The sequence below is a fragment of the Chanos chanos genome, chromosome 13, assembly GCF_902362185.1.
Source record: "Chanos chanos chromosome 13, fChaCha1.1, whole genome shotgun sequence".
In the NCBI taxonomy this organism is placed as follows: Eukaryota; Metazoa; Chordata; class Actinopteri; order Gonorynchiformes; family Chanidae; genus Chanos; species Chanos chanos.
In genome coordinates, this window is record NC_044507.1 from 13571139 (window position 1) to 13598098 (window position 26960).

Genomic DNA, 26960 nt, shown 5'->3' on the forward strand with positions numbered 1-26960 from the left:
ACTGTCTCCCCGTATTATCATTACTACCATAACTTGTTCAGTGAAATCTTGTCTTGCTTTACTTGTCTACTAAATGAATAAATGCAAATGTAAATCGCAAAACTGATCTAGATTTAACATAGCAATTATTAATGTGGAAATGCAAAAAAACAAAAAAAAAAAACAAACCCTGCTGAATCTTAAAGAAATGTCATAACTGACATCGCCCAGCTGTAGTTTGGGCTTTATCAGTACAAAGTTTTCTTCTGTACATGTATTAAACCATCTCTCTTCAGATGGCTGTTCCTGGTTGGCCTCACTGCTCCACTGCATGGGACACGGGACCTTACCCAGGCTCATAACTTGGCAGCATTATGGCTGTTTGAAAAGTAATACCGCTCCTCAACTGGGCCAACCACCAAATTAGATTCTTTAAACCAAGTGTCGTCTTAAGCATGACTCTTAGATCAGCACTTGCTCCTGTCTCTTTCTGCCTCTCCCTGGGACTGTGTGAACAACCATGGTTAGTGATCCTCCTTGTTTTCTTTTATAATTACTGGGTTTAGGGAAATTTCATGTGCCACTTAGGTGTTTGAGGAGATGTATCGTGTGTGAGGATGCTGACTTGATTTTTTTTTTTAAGATAATCTATGGTTACAGGTGTTAAGGTTTTTATTAAATCTCTTCTCCCAGTTGCCACGTGGAAATAGGAAATGGCGGCGGTGCCTCTTGCATGTGCCTGTGTGGTCAAAACATTTTTCATTGACCCAAGAGGATCTTGAGGTTCCTAAAGAGATATCATAAAGTCTCAGAATCTTCCGTATTTGTTGTATAAATGACAAACACTAACTGCTATTTGTAATCGCACCTTTTTTATGAATTGGACTTTTTTTTCTTTTTTTCTTTGGTATAACTATAAACTGCCTATTTAAGCATTCTTACTTTCTTATTCATTGTAATTTTCTCTCTTTATTTTCAAATTTTATTTTAAATATTATTAAAGTATAGATTTTGGTAAGAATAGTAAATCTTTATGGTGGGGTGCTTCATACAAAAGAGAAAACCAACAGTGTTTTGCAGTTCTACCAGACAAATTCGAAATAGTGATATTTGGCTTTACAGAGCTTCACTGAACCGATTTATAAGCAGTCACATTTATAAAAGCATGGATTTCTCAGGGAATGCAAGGAGTCGCATAGTAATCCCAGCTAAATGCTCTGAGTTTAAGCTCAGTTCGCCAAAAATAAGACCTGTCACCCTAGTGACATGACTCCCTGTAAATCCAGGACATTAACTGTCCTGTGCATTCAACTGTTTGTAACTGCCTGTGGTTGGTCTTTTATGTCTTCAGAGAGAAGCATAGGGTGAATTGCTCCCTCATAACTGCTTTAAAGCAGTGTAATATGAGTCATTTGACACATATAACAACTCTTTGTTAACTGAATTCTGTTTGTTTTATGTGAATTACAAGTTTAGAGAGATCTGTGAATGGTAAATGGCAGATATACTGCATTCAGAGCTGCCAAGAATGACCACATGTTGTCTCCTCACTCATTAATACTTCGATATGTGGACTCAGTTCAAAATGCGACTGAAGTGAATGTCGATTGTAGTTTAATAACTGCAACAAAAGTGAGTATGCATTAGTTAGGTGAGTAGCAAGATAATGTAAGGTGAAGAAGTTCAGTGAAAGCAGAACAGCTGCAGTGTAAGGGTTCTATTTAAGGATATCTACACCAATATTTTGACTGTATAGGTTGTCTGAGGACTGATATGTGTGAGTGTGTTTTGAGAAGTCTGAAGTGCAGTAGAGTGGTATTGATTATCCAGACTTTCTGAGGAATCTGATGTTTATGTGGGTGTTTTTTCTCACTTGTAGTCTCACCGTAAATTTCATGCGCCTCGTCATGGGCACACGGGCTTCCTGCCCCGTAAGCGGAGTAAAAAACACAGGGGCAGAGTACGCAGCTGGCCTAAAGATGACCCGAGTAAACCAGTCCACCTGACTGCCTTTCTCGGCTATAAGGCTGGTATGACACACACTCTGAGAGAGGTACACCGCACGGGAATGAGTAAGTATGGTGGATTTACCCTGGTATTTTACAGGATTCAGAGGACTCTAAGTACCTCCTGAGCCCCATTATTGTCTCTAATATATATTTCTATTTTAATATCCACTAGCGTCATTCTGACCTGAAAAACGTGAGTGTTTGGAGTTTTTCACTGGGTTGAATCACAGCCTTTAAATCAAAGTGCCCACTGTATAACCAGCCCGACTCTCTGTTTACCTAACCAGAGATATCCAAGAGAGAGGAGGTAGAGGCAGTCACAATCATTGAGACTCCACCTGTGGTAGTGGTGGGAGTTGTGGGATACATTGAGACCATCAAGGGTCTGCGGGCCTTCAAGACCATCTTTGCTGAGCATATCAGTGATGAGTGCAGACGGAGATTCTACAAAAACTGGTGTGTGTGTGTGTGTGTGTGTGTGTGTGTGTGTGTGTGTATGTGTATGTGTGTGTGTGTGAGTGTGTGCACATAAACACCTGTGTGTGTGTGTGTGTGTGTGTGTGTTTACAGGTGTGCACATGTGTGTGTCTATGTGTGTGGCTTTTAGAGATTTTAGATCAATGTCTAATCATGAAAAACACTCAGATGATCTACAAAGACACAAACTCAGACTCAGATAAACTTTTTATTTTTAAATAGGTATAAGAGCAAGAAGAAGGCCTTTACCAAATACAGCAAGAAATGGCAAGATGAAACTGGCAAGAAACAGCTGGAGAAAGACTTTGCCCTTATGAAAAAGTACTGCTCAGTCATTCGAGTCATTGTCCACTCTCAGGTACAGCATCATGCTCTCAACTAATAGACCTCTATTGCTCTACAGCTCATTTAAAACCCAGCAGATTATGCCTGTATTATAGCTGTAGCCATCATCACTTACAATGACAAGATAATCCATACACCCCCTCGGAACAACTGAGAACACTCTCATATCTGTATGAGAGTGTGAGTATGAGTGTATGAGTGTGCAGCTGGAATATGAGTGAGTAGTTTCAAGTGACAGTTTAAAAATAATTCAGTGAATGGGTCTGGATGGTACTTACATGTATAGCTCAGGGGTGTCGATATACTGGGAGGGGTAAATACAAACGAGGTGTGTTAAATGACATTAAGCAATTGTTGTGTCTAATTATTTCTTCAAGAAACAGTCTTCCCCTGTGGGGTTTTCATGTAAACACTGATGAGGTTCAGTAAATAAATCGTCTGTCTAACTGAGGATCTAAGACAAGGCTGAGGTTTATTAGTCACAGGAGCATTCTTGCATGAGCCTTTAAATAGCAGTTGGCAATCAAGATAAAAAAGTCTTTGAAATGTATTTTCCTATAAGATTGCTGTCCTACCCTTTGTGTGTGTGATGAGTATGTGTTAATAACTGTGTTTGTCTGTGTGCATGTGTGTGGGCTTGCCCCTTTTCATGTATTACAATGAACGTATTGTGAGCGGGCCTGTGTATGTGTGTGAGTGTGTATCTGTGTAAATATCCATGTCTGTGCTTGTGAATGTGTGTGTTGCGTGAATGAGATTGTTTAACTGTGTGAGTAACCCAGTCTGGTTCTGCAGATGCGTCTCTTGTCACTGAGACAAAAGAAGGCTCACATTATGGAGGTCCAGCTGAACGGGGGTTCTCTGGCAGAGAAGGTGGACTGGGTCAGAGAGAGGCTGGAGCAGCCCGTACCTGTGTCTGCTGTCTTCGCCCAGAATGAGATGATTGATGTCATAGGGGTCACCAAAGGTCATGGTGTCAAGGGTAAGCGACCTATCAAGAGAAATGTATTTCATCTATATTACACAGTGAAAAAAACAATAGTAATAAAAAAAAAAACAGGGCATGACAATGTCACGTGACATCAGGTTGAACGCAGGATGAACCTTTGAATCAAATAACCTTCAAATTACAGTAATTTCTTTTTTTTTTCATTTTTAAATGCATCTGGAACTGACTGATTACAACCATTTGTAAACAACCAATGCCAAAACTCTCTTTAAACATTCCAACATGAAACAGCTGAGAAAGATTAATTACATGAAAAGGCTGAGTTTAGTAAAAACAAACAAACAAAACCATTTGACTGAATATCAATAACAGTCTCACACAAAACAAGAAGATATTTTTAAACGCATAACGTGACTGAAATATCTATCTAACAGATAATACACTCTCTTTGCAGGGGTGACAAGCCGCTGGCACACAAAGAAGCTGCCCAGAAAAACACACAAGGGCCTGCGTAAAGTGGCCTGTATCGGAGCTTGGCATCCGTCCCGTGTGGGTTACACTGTCGCCCGTGCTGGTCAGAAAGGCTACCACCACCGCACTGAACTAAACAAGAAGGTTTGATCTTACAGTAACCTGTGACAGATTATAAATGTTACCCCAATGTTGGAAAAGAAGGGAAATTTGGCTTTTAATTACAATTGTTATATATTATAATTTATATTATTATAGATTGTATTTTGAACTATGGTTACTATAATTATTATAAATAACAGAGGTGTAACATGGATTTTCATTCACCATAATGTCATAACGTCATTCAGAGGTACTACTCATGTGTATCATTCTGTGTTTTGTAGATCTATCGTATTGGAAAAGGAATTCATGTCCAAGATGGTAAAGTGATCAAAAATAATGCCTCCACCAACTATGACACCACTCAGAAAACCGTCACCCCAATGGTATGAAACTTCTCCAAAAATCTTACAGTTGAACAAACAGATTACGGACTCGTTATACCTTTTTTTGTATATTATTAACAAGAACACTAAAGGCCTTTACATACTTACTGATACCCTCCTCTTTTATCAGTGATTAAAAACATATCTCTATATTGTGATGTTAAATACTTCTGCAGGGTGGATTCCCTCGTTATGGGAATGTGAACAATGACTTTGTGATGGTGAAGGGCTGTGTGGTGGGTGCAAAGAAAAGAGTTCTTACCCTTAGAAAGGTAAAGTGCCACTGTGTGTCTGAGTCATGTCAAAATTACTGTACCACTGCATGTCTGAGTCATGTCTCAGGTACCGTGACGCTGTCTGAGTCATGTCACAGGTACCGTGACGCTGTCTGAGTCATGTCACAGGTACCGTGACGCTGTCTGAGTCATGTCACAGGTACCGTGACGCTGTCTGAGTCATGTCTTAGGTACCGTGACGCTGTCTGAGTCATGTCAAAGGTACCGAGACACTGTATGTCTGAATCATGTCAAACTCCTATATGACCCCTGTTGTGGTAAGGTTATGGCGTTGTGTACTCAAATAAAAATTCAACAGAAGGTATTGGTTTAGTGTCTCACGGAAGAACATTCTTTGACTCTGAACCCAAAAAGTTAAGGTAACTTAAGATATTAAGGCAATTCATTTCCTGAAGTAATAAAGTGACAACACTCTAAATTATTAACAACAAAATCAAATCTATAGAGCTTTCCTACTTAACTTTTTAAGACAATTAGCTGTCTGCAGTTTTTTTCAGTGTGGGTAAAAGGTAATATTGTCTGCATTAAAAAGAAAAAAAGATTTGCTGTACTGTCCACTGAATGCTGCTGCGCTCATAGAACGTCAATGAATGGTAATTCACCCTCTCAGTATGTCTTTGTCGTTGTTTGTCTGTTACAGTCTCTGCTGGTGCACACATCACGTAAGGCACAGGAGAACATTGAGCTGAAGTTCATTGACACCACCTCCAAGTTTGGTCACGGCCGCTTCCAGACTCCCCAAGAGAGAATGGCCTTCATGGTGAGTCCGACTCGAGAGTGTTTGAACTAACAGTTGGTATGAATCGGTTTTCCTATTATGCAAATCTAAATCAGATAAAAAGACAGCATTTGATTTTTTTTCTCCCCCCTCTGTTTGTCCAGGGCCCACTGAAGAAGGATCTGATAAAGAAAGCATCTGAGGCCCAGACTCAGGAGACACTGTGAGGAGAAAATATCCACTCTACAAAACCACACTAAGGAGAAATAAACTCCCATTTACACACAATAACCGTGGCTGGGGTTTTTTTTTTTTTGTTTTTTAGTTGTTTGTTTTTGTTTTTTGTCTCAGTGACTTAGGTGTCAGGCGTAATACGAAAATATTTGTTAGAGAGAAAGAAAAAAGAAAAAGTGTAAGATAGATCATGGTCTTTTCATGAATATATATATAAAAAAATGCCTCATTTTGACCTCAAGCTGGTGGTTTAAATGTTATGATGTGAAAATTGTTGTAATAACCACATAATGACATTTGACATGTCTTTTATTGTCCATCCATGAATGACTGGAGAACAACTGAAATTATAAAAATACATGCAGAAAACCACAAGCTGCCCTGTTACAAAACAATGGTCCACTAGATGACAGCTTCTTCCTCTGACTTGACACGCAATCATATCTGGAACACATATACTCATGCCTCATAAAGTCAACTAAAATGTATGATCTGGAGAGAATCAATGATGTATGGACAGGTCATCCAAACACATTCAGAGAGAGTGCGCCATCAGAATCATATGACATTCCTATAAGTCTAACACTTCATGCCTTTTGACAGTAATGTAGTTTGTCATCCTGTTATTTGTGCTCTCTCGCTCTCTCTCTCTTTCTCTCTCTCTCTCTCTCTCTTGCTTGCTCTCTCTCTCTCACACACACACACACACACAAACACTTTTTCTCATCCTTGTTAGCAGTTTTGCTTTACAAAATGAGGGTTTGATGGAATTCTATTTATTTATTTATTTGTTTGTTTGTTTGTTTATTTTTTAATCTGTGGATGTGCCTTCCAAACAAGAGTTTATCCGTATCCCTGCACGCCCAGAGCCGTCCGCTGCTTCTCGATGGTGATTATTCTAACCAGTTCCTTCAGGACTGAACCAAGCCTCCTCTGCCAACGCGCATCTTTTACACACAAAGACAAACACATGCAAGTGTCTCTCTTCTTCACTGCTGTGTGCTCCCCTTTCATGTTATGTTAGTCATGTCTGTGGGTTTCCACGTCTCACTTGGACAACCCATGTTCCTCTCTTTCTTGGGAGTCCACTGATGACTGCTTGGAAAGCTGGACAGGGGAATGCTGGGCTTCTGGGGGGTTTTCCATTCCTGATGACATGAGTGGCAGGTACAGGTCATCCATGTTTGGCATCACAAAGACTTTCTGCGATTTAACAGATTAAAGAATTGCGCAGTTTATTTTTGAGAAGCTGTGAAGAAAACTGTGATTCTGTGTCAAACACACCAATTAGATTTCATATGTAAAAAGCACTGACTTAAAGTACAACTTTAGTAAAGCAGAGTTTGTGAAGTGTCTGAAAGTTTAACATCCCGTTTAGATAAAAATGCAGAAAAATGTGCAGTGTTTATGGTGTTTAGTGTGGAGGAGCCCTCTCTGACATGATGAATGGTTAGGTACTACAGCTCCATGGATGTCATACTGACCTGAAACTCACACTGCAGCTTTCTCTCAATCCATTCAGTCACGTGTGTAAAGGTCACCTCTCTCTCCCCTAGCATGGGCCTCACTCGTAGATCCAGCCTGGGAGGCACCCTGAAACTGTACCTACACACACACACACACACACATGCACACATGCCACACATTCACACACACACACACACACATTCACACGTCACAAACACACAAATAAACACAGTAGTCACGATCACAAATTCAGCATATAGTTCTAGGTACAGAGGATTATTTAAACAGGAAAAGACCGGGTACATTTCAATATTTGATATGTTTACATTAATTCAGCATTAAGCTGGGGAAGCAGTGAGATCTCATTACCATATTCTGTCAGTAGGGGGAGGTGGAATGTTGACTGCCAGCGTTCCAGAAAGTTCTAGCACCTCCACAGTGAGCAGCAGAGGCATATTTGAGACTTCAGCGATTTTCTTTTTGATGTACTCATTTTCTGTAGCCTTCTGGAAGTACTTGGACTTGGCAATTTTATCCACAAATCTTAAAATCTTCCTGCTGGTGCTTCCTCCTCCATGGCTGCACATGAGTGAAGAGCATAGATGTGATCAAGACATTGCTATAGAAATAGTACACCAAACCAACCTTTTGTAGATTGTTAAATTTGCTTTTCTATTTACTTTAAAGTGAAAGCACTGCTGTTGTCCTGCATACTGAAAAAGTCAGGGACGGTGGAAGTGGACCTTTGGCCTCTCAGTTTATAACAATTAATTAAAATGACTGGTTATTTACGTTAGAACTTTTGAAGAGGCAAAAGGAGGTGAAGAGGATGAGTTTATTACCCATCAGCACCAGGAGGGGTACTCTTTTCTGGCGCTCCCTGGGGTTCGGACGGCATTGCCTCCTCTTCATCAGATGAGCCAGCGCTGGACGACTCTTCGTCACTGTCAGCGATCACGGACAAACGAGGTCTGGAACTAAGACAATGGGCCAGAGTCCGAGTCACTTAGCAACACTGAATCTGGATGTCATTAGGAAAGTAATTCTCGCTCCCGACCTCTTGTTTTCTAAGTCGCCTCTATTCTTAGGCCCCATTTACATATTGTTACACAACCCTCACACTTGAGATTTCCATAAACCCAATTATATTTTTGCTTTCATTTTCTACGTTTATGAATGTAGCTAAGTATAAATTTTTAATGACTTTCCGATACAAACCATCGTATTAAAAAATGTCTTTACAATAGTATGTCCCTACATATTATATTATCCCTTGAATTTCTGATGTGGTGCACGTGTGTCAGGGTTTGTAATGTAAATTGGGTGCTTCTATTCACACACAGTGAAAGACAAACATTTATTAAGCTCTAACTACACAAATACAGCTTCCTCCAAACCTCATCTTGCCACACTGATTTGTTGCCCCGCTTAGATGAAGGCTGAAAAGCAATGGACACAGGGCTGAATGAGAAAGTGCCGTTAACTGGTAGGGGGGATGCAAGGAGACAGGCAGAGAGACCGAGTTTATGCAGGAGACTTTAAAGCGAGGGAAGCTTGGATGTGAAGCTCTGAGCTGTGAGCTTTGACGCAGCATCAGTGCCTTGCATTCCGTCACTCACGATTTCCCTTAAATCCGACACAGCTTCAGAGCTTACCACGGGAGTGCAACTGGTACCTGACACTATTCCTTTATTTTTTCTCTTTCATAAATACACATGCTGCCATGCAAATACACAGGTACAAGGGTGCTGATGAAGACATGACATATGGGACAACGACACACTACAGGACAATCACGCGCAAATAAACACTAAAGCACACAAATAAATACACACATACAAAACACGGAGAGAGGGCTTACTCATACCCCACTAGTCTGCTGCTCTCTGGTACAGAGTCTGCGTCTGTGCCACACTCTCTGCCCAGCTTACACAGGTTCATTTTGGTCTCCAGCGTCATCTGCAGTGAGCCAGTGTAGACCACTTCCAGCTCCAACCATAGACCTGCACACATTGGGCCAAAGCGGGCCACATTCATCCACATTCCAACAGAGGCAACGGCGTTTGGCATAACAACATGAAACGAGAAAACACCTACCATACCATGTTCTCTCAAACAGTTTTTAATTCATGACAGTTTGGACGATGAGCATGGTTTCTTATGTATCTGTCCTAATTCTCAATGACCCAGATAAACTATGATCATGAGTGAGAACTACTTGACCCAATGAACACTGTATGAGTAACTCAGAGAGTGGACTGCAAAACTGACAACATTACTCACAAAAAATATCATTCAAGTAGCCATACAGGTATATAGAATGGCATAAACAAAGAACACAGTTACATGACAACCAGTTACCATTCATAACCAACTGACAATCATCAGGTTAGGATGTGGCCTGTTAATTATGAGCTTTGGCAGAGTAAGTGGATTACAAATCCCTGTTGTCTGGAAACAAAAGGGAGGCATTAGAAGACTGACAGTGCATGACAGTAAATCTGTAAATGGGATCAGCCAGAATGACTGACCCTGACATAGTGACATATGTCTAATTGTGTAACTGCACCAACATGTTATTGTAGACAGGGCGTCTACCTGACAGCCGCAGTTTCTGGTGCTCTTGTGTGTTTGTGCAGTTTTTGTCCATTTAATTCTCTTTGCTGCTTGAATGTAGACATGTATGTCTGAAAACAACTGGCTGCACTAATCTCAAGTCTTTGTCATCTGTGATGTTCCTCAGTTCTGGTGGGCTGGTTGACTGTTACTGCACCATTGGCCAAAATCGTTTCCTTGTATGCATGTCATACTTGACAATAAAATGATTCTGATTCTGGTTCTGATGTCCAGGTGTATGAACTTTAACTGAAAGATCTGAAGTGGCTCACCTCTGCGGTCCATGGAGGGCTTGGAGGTGCTCAGTACCTGTGGCATGCTGGTTCCCATATCCAGCTCTGCTAAAGTCAGTTCATTCATGAAGTATGGCAACTGTGAAAGGACATATACAATATTTGTAGAAATAAGCACGGGGCTTTTTAGTTAGGCTCCTACTCCCAAGTGTCAAGTATTTGACAGGAATGCATCTGTGTGTGTCTACCTATACCTGACACACTGTCATACATCAGTATTATTCAACTTGCGACGTAGAAGAAGTAGGTTTTGAATAATAATATGCCCACTACTGCCAACTACTTTCATTAGAACTCATTTGGATAATGTTTTTGATGTATTTGAACTAATGTCTGTAAAGTGAATGGACACGGGGTAGGCGGAGGGTTGCTGATGGATCGGAGAGAGTAATGAGAGAGTGATAGACAGCTCTAGTGTCTGTCAGCCCGCTTACACCAGCTGACAAAGCAGCTTTTGTCTCTCTCTCCTTTATTCAAACTTCCTTAGCATCCCTTTCTCTCCCTACACCCACGCAAACTACCTCAGCATCTCTTACTGCTTTCACTGATGCAATGAGTTTGTAATGCAATGAGCTTACCCTTTCTACAATGATGAGCTTGTAGAATTCTTTCTCTGACATCCAACACATTCAACATATTTTTCAAGGTTGTTCCACAGCTACAAAATCTCAGCTTTCATTTAAAAGAGCTCTGCAGATTATAAATGGCGAAAAGAGAGTGAACTTAATTCTTACAAAGGTGTTTGTGAAATTAATGGTGTTAAGAGACAGTGGTCATCCAGTGCAGTGATTGTATTAATAATTGTATTTTGTATCACAGTCCTGCTGGTGTGTCCCTATCTCTGTACCCCAAGTATCAAACTGACCTTCCTGTGGGCTGACGTAAGCAGGCAAGCTGTCCCATATTGTATCTGGAGCTCCCCTGTTGTGTCTGTGTGTATTTCTTATTTGAGCTTTCAGACACTGCATTTCCCCATCTGCCTCCTTTTTAATCTCTCACCAAAACCCAATTGAAATAAAATTGATTTCATTCTCTCGCCCTGATGTTGCCTGATGAGTCCTACAGATGATATCCTTTCACTTTAGTTTCACTCAACCCGTTCCCCTAACTAAGATGTCGCTCGGTGTCTTCTAAGTGTCTCTTTTTTATGTTTATCTTATTTAGGTTTGTTTATTTCCTACTCTCAAACCTGGAACTTACTGAACTCTTTAATAGCACATGCCCTCTCATCACCACCTTCCTAAGCTACTTCCAGAACCTTCTGTGATCACCCTGGTCTTACTCAGCCTCCTTGGGCTGAGTTCTTCTTTGAGCATTTTAATAAACTTCAGAATTTTAATGAACTTCAGTGTCTCATTATCTCAAACTCAATATTTCACTGTCTCTTTGGATCTAACTGAAATCTTCACAAATGTTAGTTGTTCACTTTGACAGCTCTGGATTCAGCTTTCTCACGCTGGTCTGTCTTAACCTTTCCTATTCTTACCCAGAACATTTAAATCTTTTTTCTAAATCAGTTCTTGTGCTGCTTCTTTTAGATCCTATTTTCTCACCCGGATCTTGCTCAGCTTCTTCTGGATCTTGTGGGCCACCTGATCCGCCCAGTATTTTTCCCGCAGGAAGTCCCAAAATATCCTCCCAATGAGGGCATTGATCCAGGCTGGCTGGCTGTCACCGCAGGCCAAGGCTGGATCTCCAGGAAACTGTATTGAAAAGAACAGTGGAAGCATCATCGTGCAGAGAATCCAGCGTAAATGTAGCTGCCCTGCTCCTGTGATACAGGTATTGACTTTAATGGATTTCAGCTCCTGGCGTTCAGTATTCTGCTGAGCAAGGTTCTTTTCTGTACTCCGTCAAAAAGAACCATTGTTTGATCTGCTCTTCCAAATCAATATGGATAATGCTACGGATTAGAGCACTGCTCTTGGCTTAAGTAGAGCGGCACCTTGGTGTGCATTCATACAGCCTGATAGATAAACTGTTAGCAGAGACTGTGTCAAAACAAGCAGTGCCAAATGAGCTACAGACGCACCTGCTGATGTTGACATCACATGCCAAATTACAGAAGGACCAAATGACAAAAGTTAAAAATTACCTTAAAGTGGATTTGTATCAATGTATTCAACAGGACTGATCTTCAAAATGTTTCAGCTTTAGCCCTAATGTTGGCAGAGAAAATTAAACTAACTGGGGGAATCACTGCACTCTTTGTACACCTGGGAAACAAAGCTTCAAAGTCTCCACTCATACATTTCTCAACATTGTGTTAAAAATATTAAATATTACATGTCAGTTTGCCTCTAGACACCCTCTTAGACCAAGCAATGACTTTTTTTCTTCTTCTCCATTTTCTCTAACCTTCTTCCTCTCAGTGGGGGAGCCTGATTGGCTGTGGCTGGGGCTTGCAGTGGGGCTGCTACTCTCTGACATGACAAACTGGGCCATGTAGCTGTTGTAGTCCAACAGGATCTTCTCCCTCACGTTTCCTGCCAACTCTCGTAATCCCAGTGCAGGTGCAATGTCTTCAGTACTGCCCTGACTAGAGCCACCGCCACTGCACAACTCTACAGAGAGAGAGGAAATAAATATGCCTCATAAACATGAAATATATAGGACTCAGTGTGACTCCAATGAAATGTATACAACATTAAATATAATAATGTAAGTATAACATATAATCTACATCTGAAAGACGATAGGATCACAGTATTTTACTCCTTCTGCTCTATGTTTTTTGATTGTCACCAAACTTATGTGATATTATAGTCTGGGCATCCAGTTAGCTCTGTGGTACCTGTCTTAGAGTCATCTCTGCAGAGTTTGGTCTGGACCCCAGCTTGTGATGCCAACAGCAGGTGCTGATACCACTCCTCTTTCTCTCTTCCAGTGCGGCCAAAGAGGTAGAGAGTGGTGGGGGAACCTGCGTCTGACTTGAGGAATAAAGGTTTGTCTGCTCTTTCTTCCTCCTCTGTTGTTTCTTTTGTCTGCTCTACCTCTTCACACTCCTCTCCCTCTGCCAGCATGATGCATATGGGGTATTTCTTATTCCACACTCTCTTTCGTGCCAGAACCGCAGGCAATAAAGACACCTGAAGAACAAACACCACAAAATACAATTTTACATCCTGTTGCTAAATAATAAAGTTAACTTGGATGGCCTCTGAGATGAATGAGTAACAGTCAGAAAATGCAATAGTTGGCATAGCACTCACTCACAACAAACCACATTCAGATAACTTCAACCTTTTAACAATATCAGTATTGTAACACTTTTGGCAGCGCAGAGCGTGCACCACTGAGAATTAAGACAACTCTTTCAAACAGGTGCAGTATCTGCAAGGCCACATTTTCATAACAATGAAGATCTTAAAGGAAGGGTAGCAGGATGTACGTGTGAATGCAGGTGTGGACTGACCTTGCTGTTGGCCAGCTGGAAGCAGCGTGTATGCACGAATGCGGCCTCGTGTTGCTGCTCATTGAAGGTTGCGTTGCGTGGGATGTTGGCACGTGGGTACGCCAGGACCAGGCGGGAGCCTTCAAGGGTGGCATACACAGAGTGAGTGAGGTAGGGGTGGTACGTCTCTGGGTCGTAGGAATCCATCTCATTCATCCAGCCCTGTAGTGTAGCAACAAGACAGCAACAGAGGGCTATATATACAGGCGGCGTCAGACTGTAGCAATGTCAATAACATGTACCGTACTGTACAGACATATAATATACATACAGTTTCTGTTGTTTGAAAATTGTGTTTTAATCATCTCCCAACCATGTCAAATACTCGATCACAGAAAGTCATGCAAAAACCCTTCAGTTGCTGGTGTGGTTAGCAGTAAAATGCAAAATTGCAATAAAATGCATGCCTTAATTACCACCAGTGATTATCCTATGGAAATGACAACACACACACACAAAAACAGGGCAACTACAGAGTAAAGTGGTCATAATCAATTAGGGCATGTTTATTTTGGAGGTAGAAATGATTTTACACTGTGCCTCTGCTCAGGCAGGGGTAAATCCTCCAGTAATGACTGTACTGTTAGCTACACCTGTTTCTCTAATGTCTCTACTGGGGACATGCTAGCATTGGCATCCTTCACAATTTTCCACAGAATATATTGTTATGAACAAAGCATTCTCTCAGATGTTATTTAACATCTTTATTCCTGCATTTATAATTTGTCAGTAAATGTTATTAACATTAAAGATTATCAGCATTATCAACAGTAAGGATTATTAACATTGTAACAGTGGTTACATCACATGCAATGAAATCAGTTTTCACTATTTCCTTTTTCAACAAACAATTATCCTGAGTCAACTTTAAATCAACCTACTTAGGTATATGTGTGCGTGCGTGCGTGCGTGTGTGTGTGTGCATGTGTGTGTGTGCGTGTGTGTGTGTGTGTCTGTGTGTGTGTGTCTGTGTGTGCGTGTGTGTGTGCATGTGTGTTTGTGTGCGTGCACGTGAGAAATGTTTCGGATATAAGAGGGAGCACAAACTGATGATAGAAAATGTCAAAAAAGATTATTAACAGAGGTCTGCTCTTCCTTCTTTTATTTGTTTTTGTCACATAAAAATTTTAAAAGAAAGCAACTGGCGAGAAGCTCTATAACTGTAAACACAGTAAACACAGCTTTCCCTTGTCAAGAGTCCCAGTGAGAACATTTAACAACCAAACTGCAGACTGCTGGCTAAAGCCAAATGAAACTGAACCATGTGAAAGCTTAATGGTTTATCTCACTTGACATAGACTTGGATTGAGATAAGCCATGTGTTAGTTTTCAGCGCTTTGGCTGCGTGCTACTCACATTAAAATTCATAGGTTTTGCAGCAGTTTCTTGAGAGAATTACAAAACTAAACATAAATCTGACTGATGCAAAGCCTTTCTGTGTGCAAGGTGTGTCATTTAGCCGCACGTCTCTGAAAAGACCAGTGAACAGTTCAGACTCACCTGAAGAGTCCCCGGCTCTTGCTGAACTTTGCTCATGGAGTCGACTGGCAGGCTGTCACTGGGCCGGGGCCTCGGTTTCTGAGGCAGTGCTGGTCGTCTTGGCGCCAAGAGCAGGACTACCACAAGTCCCATCATAAAGCCAAAGGCTAAACCCAGAGACAGGCCAGTCAGATAGGATGGCAGTGGCAGCACAAAAAAGCCATAAGCCAGCAAGCCCACACACACCAACCATCGGCCTGGTGTCGAGGAGGGAATGCGGGGTGGGATCAGGGGTCTGGGCTGCTCTAATGAGTCCTTGTCCTTCCCTCTCGTCTTGCTCTTAATCTCAACAACCTGCATGACATCGCCGAAGGTACAGATCTCGTAGCGGCTGTCGCCACTGCCCAGTTTTCGGTGTAGTTCTGGTGAGAAGCATGGATTCAGAGGGCCTTTCCTGGGTTTTCTCACTGGAGTGTCACAGACAGCCAGAGGACTGCCATCCTCTCGCCTGCGGACTCCTACAGAATCATCCCCCTTAACAGGGGTCCCACCACCACCACCACCACTCCCCTGGGAGCTGGGTGAGTCACTGGGCCCTGCAGTCCTCTGCTGCTGCTTGGGACTTCCACCGCTCTCATCACCTATTATCTTACTGAGCATGCTCAGTGGTTCCTGCATGGCCTCAGAAAACTTGCGACGTGTGTCCTCCAGTTCAGCCATCAGGGAGCTGCGGGGCTCGGTGGGGGACAAGCTGCCAGGGGATGGGGGAGCTGTGCTGGATGAATCGCCCCCCTCGTGGGTCTTGACTGGTTGCACCAGCTGTTTCCAGGGTTGCATGTGAAGCTTGGAGTCGGATTTGGAGAGGCAAACCTCTGGCTCACGACGGGAGATCTCAGTGGACAGGGATTTGACCAGGCTCAAGAGCGGCTTGGGTCTGAGGGAGGCTGGTTCTTTGGACTCCATATCTGAAGAAGAGGAGGAGGACTTCAGCAGGCTGGTTGAGGATGAGAGGGCGCCGGGGAGGAGGACAGGCGCCGAGACCGACAGGTCTCCCAGCGCACCAGGGGAGGACGGAGAGAGGGGCACATGGAAAGCAGAGGAACGGAAACCCAACCGCTCCCCAAGTCTCTCGTTCCTTCCGCGAGAAGATCTCTCTCTGGGACCCTCCTCATCGCGGTCTAGTGAAAAGATAAGCTCGCTGTCCTCCATGTCTGTGTCAGGTAGCACAGTTATGGCGCCATCCTTCGCTGGGCATTAGGGCAGCTGGGACAGGAAACAGGGAAGACGCGGATCATCACAGGGGACAGTTTTTTCTAGGTCTACGCCATTGCAATTCCAACTGCATGTATCACGGCAAGTCCACACACTGGAGAGAGAAAACACCTGCAGAGCAAGGGAGAAAAACACAGCATCTGCGTACAGTGACATATAACATTTAAGAATTCAAAGCTTTCCTGCAGGGACTGTCTCCTGGTGTGTGACAGAAAGCTCCCGCCCACACACTCAAGCGTGGCCCAGGTTGTCAGTAGCTGACTAATGGCTTTAGCCTCAGAGCTCTGTTTTCCCCAGTCAGGACACAGGAAAAAGTCTAGATATGCTGTCTTGCTTGATCAGCTTTGACTTTGGATGTAAATAAAAATAGAGCTCTGTGTGTGTGTGTGTGTGTGTGTGTGTGTGAGAGAGAGAGAGAGAGAGAGAGTGAGAGAGGGGAAGAGAGAGAGAGCGGGAGAGAGAGAGCTTATGTACATATATGTGCGTGCGTGCGTGTGTGTGTGTGTGTGTGTGTGTGTGTGTATCTAGACTGTCTGTCTGTCTCACTGTTTGGCCATATGTTTTGTTGTATGTGAAGATGCGTGTGTATCTGTATTTGTAAGTTCAGTATTTTGACCGAACTGAATTTAACTGTCTGATTTTATACCCTTCATTGCACAGAGATGTTTCAGTGTGTGACTCATTATGGGCTACACTGCATGATTAATTTTGCTTGAATTGGTCTTCAGGTGTATTCTCATTCTGCCACCTCCTCCTCATCACTCATTGAATCACACACACACACACACACACACACAAACAGCTCGTGTGAGGTAGCTACATCCCAAACACAGACTCACACCCCTGCCACCCCTGTTCTGACAGATTCTACTAGCTTAAAACTCCAAAAATAGCACTCAGCATGGGGAAAGCTATTTCGGCCAGAGAAATTACATACTGCAGAGCAGGCCTTCTATACGCATAGGCCACAGATAAAATATATTTTACTTCATAGATCTTGCCCTGTGATAGACTGGCGACCTGCCCAGGGTGTGTCCCCACCTTTTACCCATGAGCGCTGGGATAGGCTCCAGCACCCCGCGACCCTAATTAGGATAAAGTGGCTTGGAATATGAATGAATGAATGAATGAATGAATTTATAGGTTTTTAAATACTACTATTCTTTAAAAATACTATCACAATGTCCTTCAAGACAATTCTGTTTCCACCATACAGAGGAAAAAAAACCCCCACAGATTTTCTTTCTTTTTTTAATCTTAATCACAGATTTTAGGATAAGATTTCAGGCATTCTAATCTGTGATATGGAGTTTCTCAGAAACCAGCTAAAGAAGAGACCAGTCCACTCATACTGCACAGAGAGTCAATCATTATTCAGAGGTGACAGCATGCATTTAGGTAATGCGTAAGCAACTGTCTCGCTTCAGAGTGTTTTCATCCTCTAACGGGGTGTGAGGATTTACTGTAATCTCCCAATAAAAGGGACTTCATGACAGCATGACAGTCTACCAGGTCTTGTAAGACTCATTGAGGACATGTAGTGAATCACAGGAAGAGAGAGAGAGAGAGAGAAAGAGAGAGAGAGAGAGAAAGAGAGAGAGAGAAAGAGAGAGAGAGAGAGAGAGAAAGAGAGAGAGAGAGAGAAAGTGAGAGAGACAGAAACTGACACGCAGGATCAGAACTAGTTTTATCTAACAGTGATTGCACTTTTCACCATGACAGAACATTCTGTATATAATGACCACTGCTGCACATTACTAACTGCTGGCAGGACCAGTGCCCTCTTTAAAGTGATACACTGTGTGTATGGTATAAAAGTTATGTTCTCTGAGATCTGCTCTTGTCTAGCAGTTTATGCGATGTCCAGTCCTATTCTATCCGTTACACTGGGGAAATCAATACCCTATTGTGGTACATACTTTAATATGTTGTATGTGCTTAAAGGTTTAATTGAGAGCTTGTGACTAAGAATTCTAATGTGTTTATTGCAAACAGCAAATGAGTCTTGGTTAGCAAATAGCACAGAAGTGAAAAACCTGCCTGCCAGCTTCCAATAATATTTCCTCATCAAAAGGCACAATGGAGGGTTATGATAGATGAATTATGTGAGATTCCAAGTTTCTGTTTCCTGTTACATCCCTAAATTGTGGGTAGCACACTGAATAACTGCTGTTAACAGCAAAACATGTGCTCTACTCCATCAGTGTTTCCACATACTGGTGCAACCATATGGTTGCTATCTAACTGTCAATTTGAAGAAGCCTGTTGTGAAGCTAAGACAACAGATATGTGTTTAATGTGTTTATATTTTGCTTTATTTCATGGGGATAAATAAGAAATTCAGAAATATGAAGCAATAATTTCACTTTAAAAAAGAGGACAGAGAAAAGATAAGATGGTCAAGAACACAAGTTTATAGAGGAGAAAGAGATAGAGAGAATTGTTGAAGAGAAATGGAACAATCTGAAATAAACAGAAAGTGAAGTTTATTTCTGTGATTAAGCTCCCCCTCTCTTAAAATCACACAAGGCAACAAAAAAGTCACAATACATTTACTATAAATGTCAACTCATCCAGACTTTGGAGGGAGAGGGCCAGGGTAGGTTAAAAAGCAAAGATTTTAGTGACCATTCACGGACAGTAATTCCGGTTGACAGAACAGCCCATGGGAAATAGTGCACTCTGAATTAAGCTCGCAGGTCTCCTACTATAACAGACATACAAGGCTCAGTAGCACGAGTGCGCTCCATAACAGTCTAGATGAATGGGCAGAATATTCTTTGATATCAACAGCTTAATTTGCTGACTCTCATTCACTGCTTGTAAACATTTAGATTGCCAAATGCAAATTAGATCATTCTGATAATCACAGATAATGCCCTCAGATTGTGGTTGTGCGCCATGCCAATGCCATAGCTCATTCTTAATTCCCTGATTCAAGCAAAACCCCAGAAGTGGGACCTTTTTGATTTCAGTCTGGCAGAGGTACATCCAATTTGGCTGATCAAAGAATCCTAGGGCCTATCATCGATTTAGCTGTTCGTTTTACTAGTGGTGAACAAAAGGAAATAAATTCCTGTTGTGGGAAGAGACAAACTCTAGACGTTAATTAACTCTGAACAGAGCTGATTAAATTACACTGACTCAGGGAAAATACACTGAAAGAGAATAGCTTGATCCAGTGCAATGCTGTGCAGTGATGCGTTGATTGTTGACTTCATGTAGGTGAAACTATTTAAGCAAAGCTTACTACTAAGAACATGAGATTATCTATACGGACATATCGGTCAAGTTTTAGACATGAGATTTCTCCTACTAATTTTTTCAGTCCCAACTAACAAACTAACACTAAAACAGTACAGAGTGGATTTCAATAAAGCAAGCCCAGTTTGAAAAGTGCCGCTATGTTCATTAAAGAGCCTCAGCGGTATCCCTCTTTGCCTGTTTAGGTAATGCTCTTACAGGCTGCACTGTGGATAGACAGGAGGGGACTGGAGGGATTGACAGGGGAAGGCTAATAGGTGATGTCAGGTAAAGTTATGTTGAGGATGGCTGATTTGAACAGGCTTATAGGACCTGAGTCAGTCCACAGGGGCAACCTTCAACCGACAGGTTGGTGCTGAGACTCCTTTGCGTCACGGGGTCAAAAGCTGCCTTGAGCACAAAGCAGGGACAGAGAGGAGAGGAGAGGAGAGGAGAGGAAAGGAGGGGAACAGGACTTAAATTTCAGCTAGAGAGAGGAGACATAGGAACAGAGCGATGCTGCTGAAGCAGCCAAAGGGAGCCCGAGAAGTGAGAAAATAAGAAAAGCCACCGAACATCAGAAAACTCTAATATATTCTTAAACATGAGAAAAATGATTCACAGACTGCACTGAAAACATGGTCCTGGACAAAGCTGTATTTTGAATGGTGACTCCTCATTCCAAGTGCAGTTTAGTTCAGGCCACACCAGACTTGCGTCACTAAATGTTAGTTTACATTAGTCTGTCTGCTGACAACACAGAGCCTTAGCACTACTGACCCGGGCTGCTCTTACACTGGCTGGAGACGCCTAAGGATTAAGAACATTTTGGCAGTCAAAGTCTAACTGATACGCGGTCTCAAAGACCATTTCAATAATCTGGAGGGATTACCCTAGAAACAATACAGGTCTCTTTGCATTCCTCGTTTGAACCCACTTGGCACACCTGGAAGTGTTTGATCTCAACTACCTATTCATAATTTTACTATCTTAAAATGTTAAGATGCAAAAAAGCAGCATGACACTTATGCCCAAAAATGATCATTCAGAAATCCTTTGCAGATAGTTTACCAAGACTGTCCATATATGAAAACACACATATATTCTTTGAAATGGTAAGTGACCATGATTATTTAAATGTATATACAACAGAATGTTCCCTTTCAAGTCATTTTCCATGTCCGGCTTATATCACACAGCATGAACCACGCAATGAATAATCTTGTATTCTATTCCTTTGCGATTTACATGTAAGAACTGCGATAACACACTCATATGCACTGATAATGCCACTAAAGAGCTGTCATCTGAACTCACCTGAACTTGACCATCGCTGCAATCAAGAGTCCTAAAATACGTCGCTGTGATAAAATTTGCCAGATGTCAGAAACACTGTGAAGAATGCGACTTTCTTAGGTTCTTTGCCAAAGCCCCCTAACACCAGGAACACTAAATGGTGCAGAGGACGAATGTCAGTTTTTGGGCAGTGCAGTAGAAGGATGCCGATGCCAACTCCGGAGCTCAGACACACAGGCTGCAGTGGACAAACGAAGATTCAACTTGCCCGCACGTTTCCTTAAGCGAGTACAAAGATACATGTATAGCCTACACGCCATGTAAAACACATTTCGCTTCGACGTATTCCTGTGCAAGCGGAAAAACTTCCATCTCTTGCAGGTGTGCCTCTCTCTCTTTGCGTTGTTGTTACGGTGTGATAAATGCAACCCAGATGCACAGAAGCCCTTCCCCTCGTACTCTGTCGCCAGGACAAGCGCACCAATCTGATTATAGCTGCAGTACGGCGCTCTAATCCAGATTAAATAATCATCGTCAGCACTACCTGCCTTTTCCGACTGACAGCACACCGGCTAGTGTCATTCCTCCTCCTGTCTTCTGCAGCTTCTGATGGAAGTTATGCTCCTTCGTTTATAACGGTATATTTGCCCTCACCTCTCTTCCTCGAGACAAAACCGCAGAGTACTTATGTAATTATCTGTGTCAGTCGTAGATGCACATCTTTTTGTCAGTCATGGAGTTTGTTAGTCGTCTTGTAAATTATAATTGATTACCATAGTTTGATAAAAACAAACAAACAAAAATAAACAAAACAAACAAACAAAGCAGAAAATCAAAAACAAACAAACAAACAAACAAAAAACCAACAACCAAACAGTAAAACTATAATGTGATTATAAATCGTTTATTATTTTTTTTTAACAAAGTCATCATAACCCAACAACACTGTTGTCAGTGGTGCTGTCTTGGTTCACTAGCTATACTGGGGTTCATGTTCTCACTGCAGTTTACAGATCATGTCACATAGAGAACCGTGAGTGTGGATTTTGCAGGAATCAGCGATCAGACATACTGGATTAAAGCATATCCTGCTCTCCCATATCGGAGAGGGGGGGGGGGGGGTCCCAGAACTGGCCAGCTGGTACACATGTGGTTCAGCATACTGGTCTTGAGACTGCTAACAACAATAACATGCCACTTTTTGTTTCACCAGTGTCTAGAGTTCAAGTAAACTTCTTCTTCTTCTTTTTCTTCTACTTTATTTTTATTTTTTGCAGACTTCATCAATAATGCAGTATCATACACAATAAAATTCAGATTCTGAGATGACAAAGAAGTATCAAGTTATGAATTATGCACATTTATATATGTGTCATCAATGTGAAAATTTGGCTCCTGTAAACACCAGACCATCATTACCTACTATTGTGAGGCATGACCTGCAGGCCTCACTGTTTTCCTCCTGACTGAATGTTCTGTTTTCTTAATGAAAGGATCACAGGGCAACAGATGGGACATGGGTTAAATGACAGACTTTTACAAGGTAAATCCTAATAAAATATTCTCTAGTCTATAGCTTGTTAAATGACAATTTGGACATCATAAAAAAATATTCTTCTTCCATACTTTGTTCATCATCAAATAAAGGATGAAAGAAAATAACGGTAGAAGGTCTCTACGGGCCAAGCCCCTGGATAATAGCATCAAAACATTTTTTAGTTACACTACAACATATGCCACCATTTGCTGAATGGATACATTCTATAACAGCATTTTAGGTCCACAAAAGACCAGACTGTGCAACAAGTGAGGGTATATTTTGATTATTTATGGAGTTTCTGAATACAGGTGTTGAATACTAAATGAAATGTATTTACTGTTTTGATATGTTATTGAAATAAACTAAAAACAAAAAATTGCCACTTCTGGTGGAGCATATATGTAGTAGTGCAACTGATACAATACATTACATCGACAAATTTCATAAAGTAACAGAACTTTGTTTGTAGTAAATGGTCTCGTGTAATATAAATACCAGATTCATTCTGACCGAATTAGCCTCCGAAAAATAAGAATACACTCCGTTTAACAAGTGACCCACTATCCAGGTGAAAATGAACTAAAAATTCAGGTAAAAAAATCCATTTTAAAATTAAGATTTAAGATAACAAAATACAAAACAAAACTTGATGGGGGACTTGATACTCGGAACGGCAGTAAAAGTACTGTGCACAAAAGAAACCCCGAAACATTTGTTTAATTTGCTCACCAGCAATTCTGAACATTTCTGGGGGAAAAATCACGAATTTTGCACTGCAAATGGACTGTTCTGTTGCAACCCGTCAAATAGCTTTCTGGCAAACATGCAAAGTATCCGTTTTGCCTCAGGTTAGTCACACTGGTTGTTGACGATGTACAGCCCGATATACTGCTCCCCTAAGCATTATTCTACACTTTATTTAAGATACTCTTTTTGCCCCTAAATCACCAGGGCCCGACACTGTTAAGTAACGGACTTTTCCCTCCGTTTTAGGTTACTGATGAGAAAGGCTGCTAACTGCTATAAAACTGGTGTCGCTGTGGAGCTACGGCTGCTTGTACAACAGGGACTAAGAAACCACGTGATGTAGCTACATTTCCCAGTATCAGGTTTTCCCAGAGAGAGAGAGTTAGCAATCAGTTGGTGAAGAGTCGTTGTTAGTTACGTACACTGTATTCTTAAACTCATTTGTTTCCCTTATAACTGGTGGAAAAATGTCATTCTGTGCTTTTTCCGGTGGGGAGATCTATAAGGATCATTTTCAGCCCGGTAAGTCGACGAAAATAGTTCTGCGCAAAGTCGGACCACAGTATTAGTAATAGGCTACAAAACATTAAATAAACATGACGCAAGCTTCGCTTTCTCCATCAACTGCAACTATCAAATTAAATTAACCAATTATGCCAATTCTGATGTTGTAGTTACGACCGAAATCGGCATTATTCTTGTCAACAAAATACGTGTACATTCCTGTACAAGTGGACTTTCCTTTCATCCATGATTACGCAAGGTTGTTACAAAAACACCAGTATCTACACTTAGTTTTTAACTGTCTCTCTCTCTGTGTGTGTTTGTGTGTGTGTGTTTTCATTAATTCATTTACTTATTTACTTTCTAAGACGTCTAACTTTTTTTTTTTTTTTACCTCGTATCTAAGCCATCTGTGCATATGCGCACTTTTAAACATCCACAACGCACGTGGGACAGCCATGCATCTTACTGAAGTGGATTTTGCAGCTTTGTACTCTTGCTGGAGTCACTATTCAACACATGCTCACTTTCTAACATGTGTTTGTTGTTTACCTGTCACCCACAGGGATTTATGTGTGTGCAGAGTGTGGACATGAGCTATTCTCCAGCAGGTCAAAATACGAGCACTCATCTCCCTGGCCTGCTTTCTCAGAGACCATCCATGAAAACAGTGTGTCTAAACAAGAGGAGAGATGGGGAGCATACAAGGTATTCACAGCCACCATAATTCAAACAAATTAACCATCACACATTACTTTCCGGTAATACTGTAGCATTACACATGTGTTAACAAGGTTTGAGTATAATGACTTTATTGCAGAGAATACCGTTTGTCTGTACTAAGGATGTGTGATTCTACGTTTTACATTGTAGGTTCGCTGTGGGAAGTGTGGGAATGGACTGGGTCATGAATTTGTGAATGATGGACCCAAAAACGGCCTGTCACGGTTCTGAATATTCAGCAGCTCGCTGAAGTTCGTCCCTAAAGGTGCAACTCCAGAGCTCAGCGATTTTAACCGAATGTTCTAGATTTATTGATTTTATGATGAAGTTTTTGCTTTTTTTGCAGAAACATGCAAACATGAAACATGAAAAGTACTTTTTTTTTTTTTGGATGCTTATTTGGACAAATATGTGAAAGACCTGTTTTTCTCTGTTTAGTTCTCAAACTTGGCCATTAGTGTAGTTCTGCTCAGTGGACACATTTCAGTAATTGAGTGACATGCTACACAGAGAACAAAATGAAGTGTTTTATTGCATTCACTGAAACATTTAATAGTAATTCATGTGGTTTAGATTCTCATACGCGCTCATCTGACCTTGTTTTTCAGAGAAGGGTGAGCAGTAAGTGAGCCAGAGTGGAGTGGAGACATGAGAGCGATGAGAATGTATAGAGGGACTTGATCCTGTATCCAGTGCTGACAGTGTATGAAGTGAACTGTTATAAAGCCCACGTGGGGACCTTCAGTACACAGATGTATTTATGGCATCACTGGAAAATGAGGACAGTCTCTCTCCAGCGAAACCAGACTATCAGTCGACACGCACAAAAACGTCCAGTTATTCTTTCTCAGCTTCACACAGGATAATCTAGTTTTTGTCTTTCTTATGCTGTTAAAACAATTATAAAACCAAAAAAAAAAAAAGAAAAAGATCATTAACAGTAATGTAAATCAGTAGCAGCACAGAAGTGCTATTCTTAATCAATCCCAAATGTTTAAAAGCACAACTTTATGTATCACTCAGATTGTTTCATAGCACATTCAGAACCAGCAAACAGATCATCGTTTTTGCACTTACAGAGCAATTGAGTAAATTATATTTTTAAAAAGAAAATCTTTATGATTGACAGCGTATTTCTTGTTGTCTGTTATTTCGGTTTCCATGGGGTCAAGGTTTACTGTAGGTTTCCATTGGTTTCCATGCCCACCTTTTCTTGTTAAGAGATACAACATGTATCACAGAGGGGAAATCTGGACTTTTTTTTGGGTTTGATTTAATTATTACACAAACCAAGGACACGGCAAGATTTATATACCCTTGTTATTGTGAAAGCATTCTCTTTTTACTTAAACAGATCATTGCATCAGCACTTGGGAGGACTTAAATGAGATGTTTAATATGTAAAAGATTTATTTTCCACTGAGTCCATAAGGTCTTCAGAATTTTCAGATGTATCACTTTTTAACAAAATTTAGAAAAGATAGCCAAATAATTCCTACAAATGTTCTCATGTGGGGCTACTCAGAATTGTATTTGTGGCCAAAGTCACTGCATTTAGAGTTAACAAATGACTAGTGTCTCAGTCAGACATTTTATTATGTAATTTTTTTTTCAGTGTGACCCTCTGAGTAATCAATCAGTAATATGGCAATTTCATAAGGTATGTGTTGGACTCCTGCCATTCTTACATGCCGTGTCATAGTCTGTCTTAGGGTGTAATACCACTGTCTGCCCTCATGGTGGTGGTGTTACCCAATTGGTGGATCACTTCTATCGACTGGCAAGCTGTTGTGTATCTACAAACTGACAGACAATAGTGCTACGCAGAATGGCGATCTTAAGAATAGACTTCGGCGAGATAGTGGTGTATCTACCTCATTTTATATTGGGCTGAACAACAACCCCAGAGAAAATGAGTTCATGCCAGCAGAGTCAGGTGGTAGATAAGAGAACCGCAGATAAAACTGTTCTCATAACCGCAGACATTGGACATTTCAGGACTGTTAATGTCCTGTATCGCCATTGTAAGAATGTTGATTAGAATACTTATTACTATCATCATAGTCATCATCATCGCCACTGTTTTCATCATCATCATCATTAGTGTAGTTACATAGATAATTATGCTTTGACACTAATTGTTTGTGCGTTGTAACTGTTTGTGGTGACACAAAAGACATTCTAACTAATTGTGTCAAAGATTCTGTATGTTTCTCTTATTTTGTCAAAGGCAGTATGCTGAACATTGTGGGCACTTGTTATACTGAAACTCATCCTCCCAATGAACCTCTAGTTTTTAACAGTCTGCTCTGTTATTTTTCCCATCTGGGGGAAACAGTGCCAACCTCACCCACTCATTT

The 26960-nt window shown here is 41.3% G+C and overlaps 3 protein-coding genes across 3 annotated transcripts; 2 read left to right on the forward strand and 1 right to left on the reverse strand.

Moving 5' to 3' along the window:
* Window positions 1–434: 434 nt before the first annotated feature.
* Window positions 435–5959, forward strand: LOC115826897 (60S ribosomal protein L3-like). The gene is made up of 10 exons (XM_030790845.1): window positions 435–506; window positions 1859–2051; window positions 2276–2444; window positions 2688–2823; window positions 3606–3792; window positions 4214–4374; window positions 4617–4718; window positions 4895–4990; window positions 5655–5774; window positions 5897–5959. The coding sequence occupies exons 1-10, from the start codon at window positions 435–437 to the stop codon at window positions 5957–5959; spliced, it is 1299 nt and encodes a 432-aa protein (XP_030646705.1).
* Window positions 5960–7013: 1054 nt separating this feature from the next.
* Window positions 7014–16484, reverse strand: LOC115826001 (testis-expressed protein 2-like). Its single transcript, XM_030789686.1, has 11 exons — window positions 15297–16484; window positions 13758–13958; window positions 13137–13431; window positions 12701–12906; window positions 11896–12045; window positions 10322–10421; window positions 9301–9436; window positions 8276–8410; window positions 7803–8012; window positions 7451–7571; window positions 7014–7169 (listed from the first exon to the last, which is right to left on the reverse strand). The coding sequence occupies exons 1-11, from the start codon at window positions 16482–16484 to the stop codon at window positions 7014–7016; spliced, it is 2898 nt and encodes a 965-aa protein (XP_030645546.1).
* Window positions 16485–23731: 7247 nt separating this feature from the next.
* Window positions 23732–25726, forward strand: msrb1a (methionine sulfoxide reductase B1a). Its single transcript, XM_030790858.1, has 4 exons — window positions 23732–23895; window positions 24443–24585; window positions 24751–24865; window positions 25209–25726. The coding sequence occupies exons 1-4, from the start codon at window positions 23841–23843 to the stop codon at window positions 25223–25225; spliced, it is 330 nt and encodes a 109-aa protein (XP_030646718.1). The 5' UTR covers window positions 23732–23840; the 3' UTR covers window positions 25226–25726.
* The last annotated feature ends 1234 nt before the right edge of the window (window positions 25727–26960 follow it).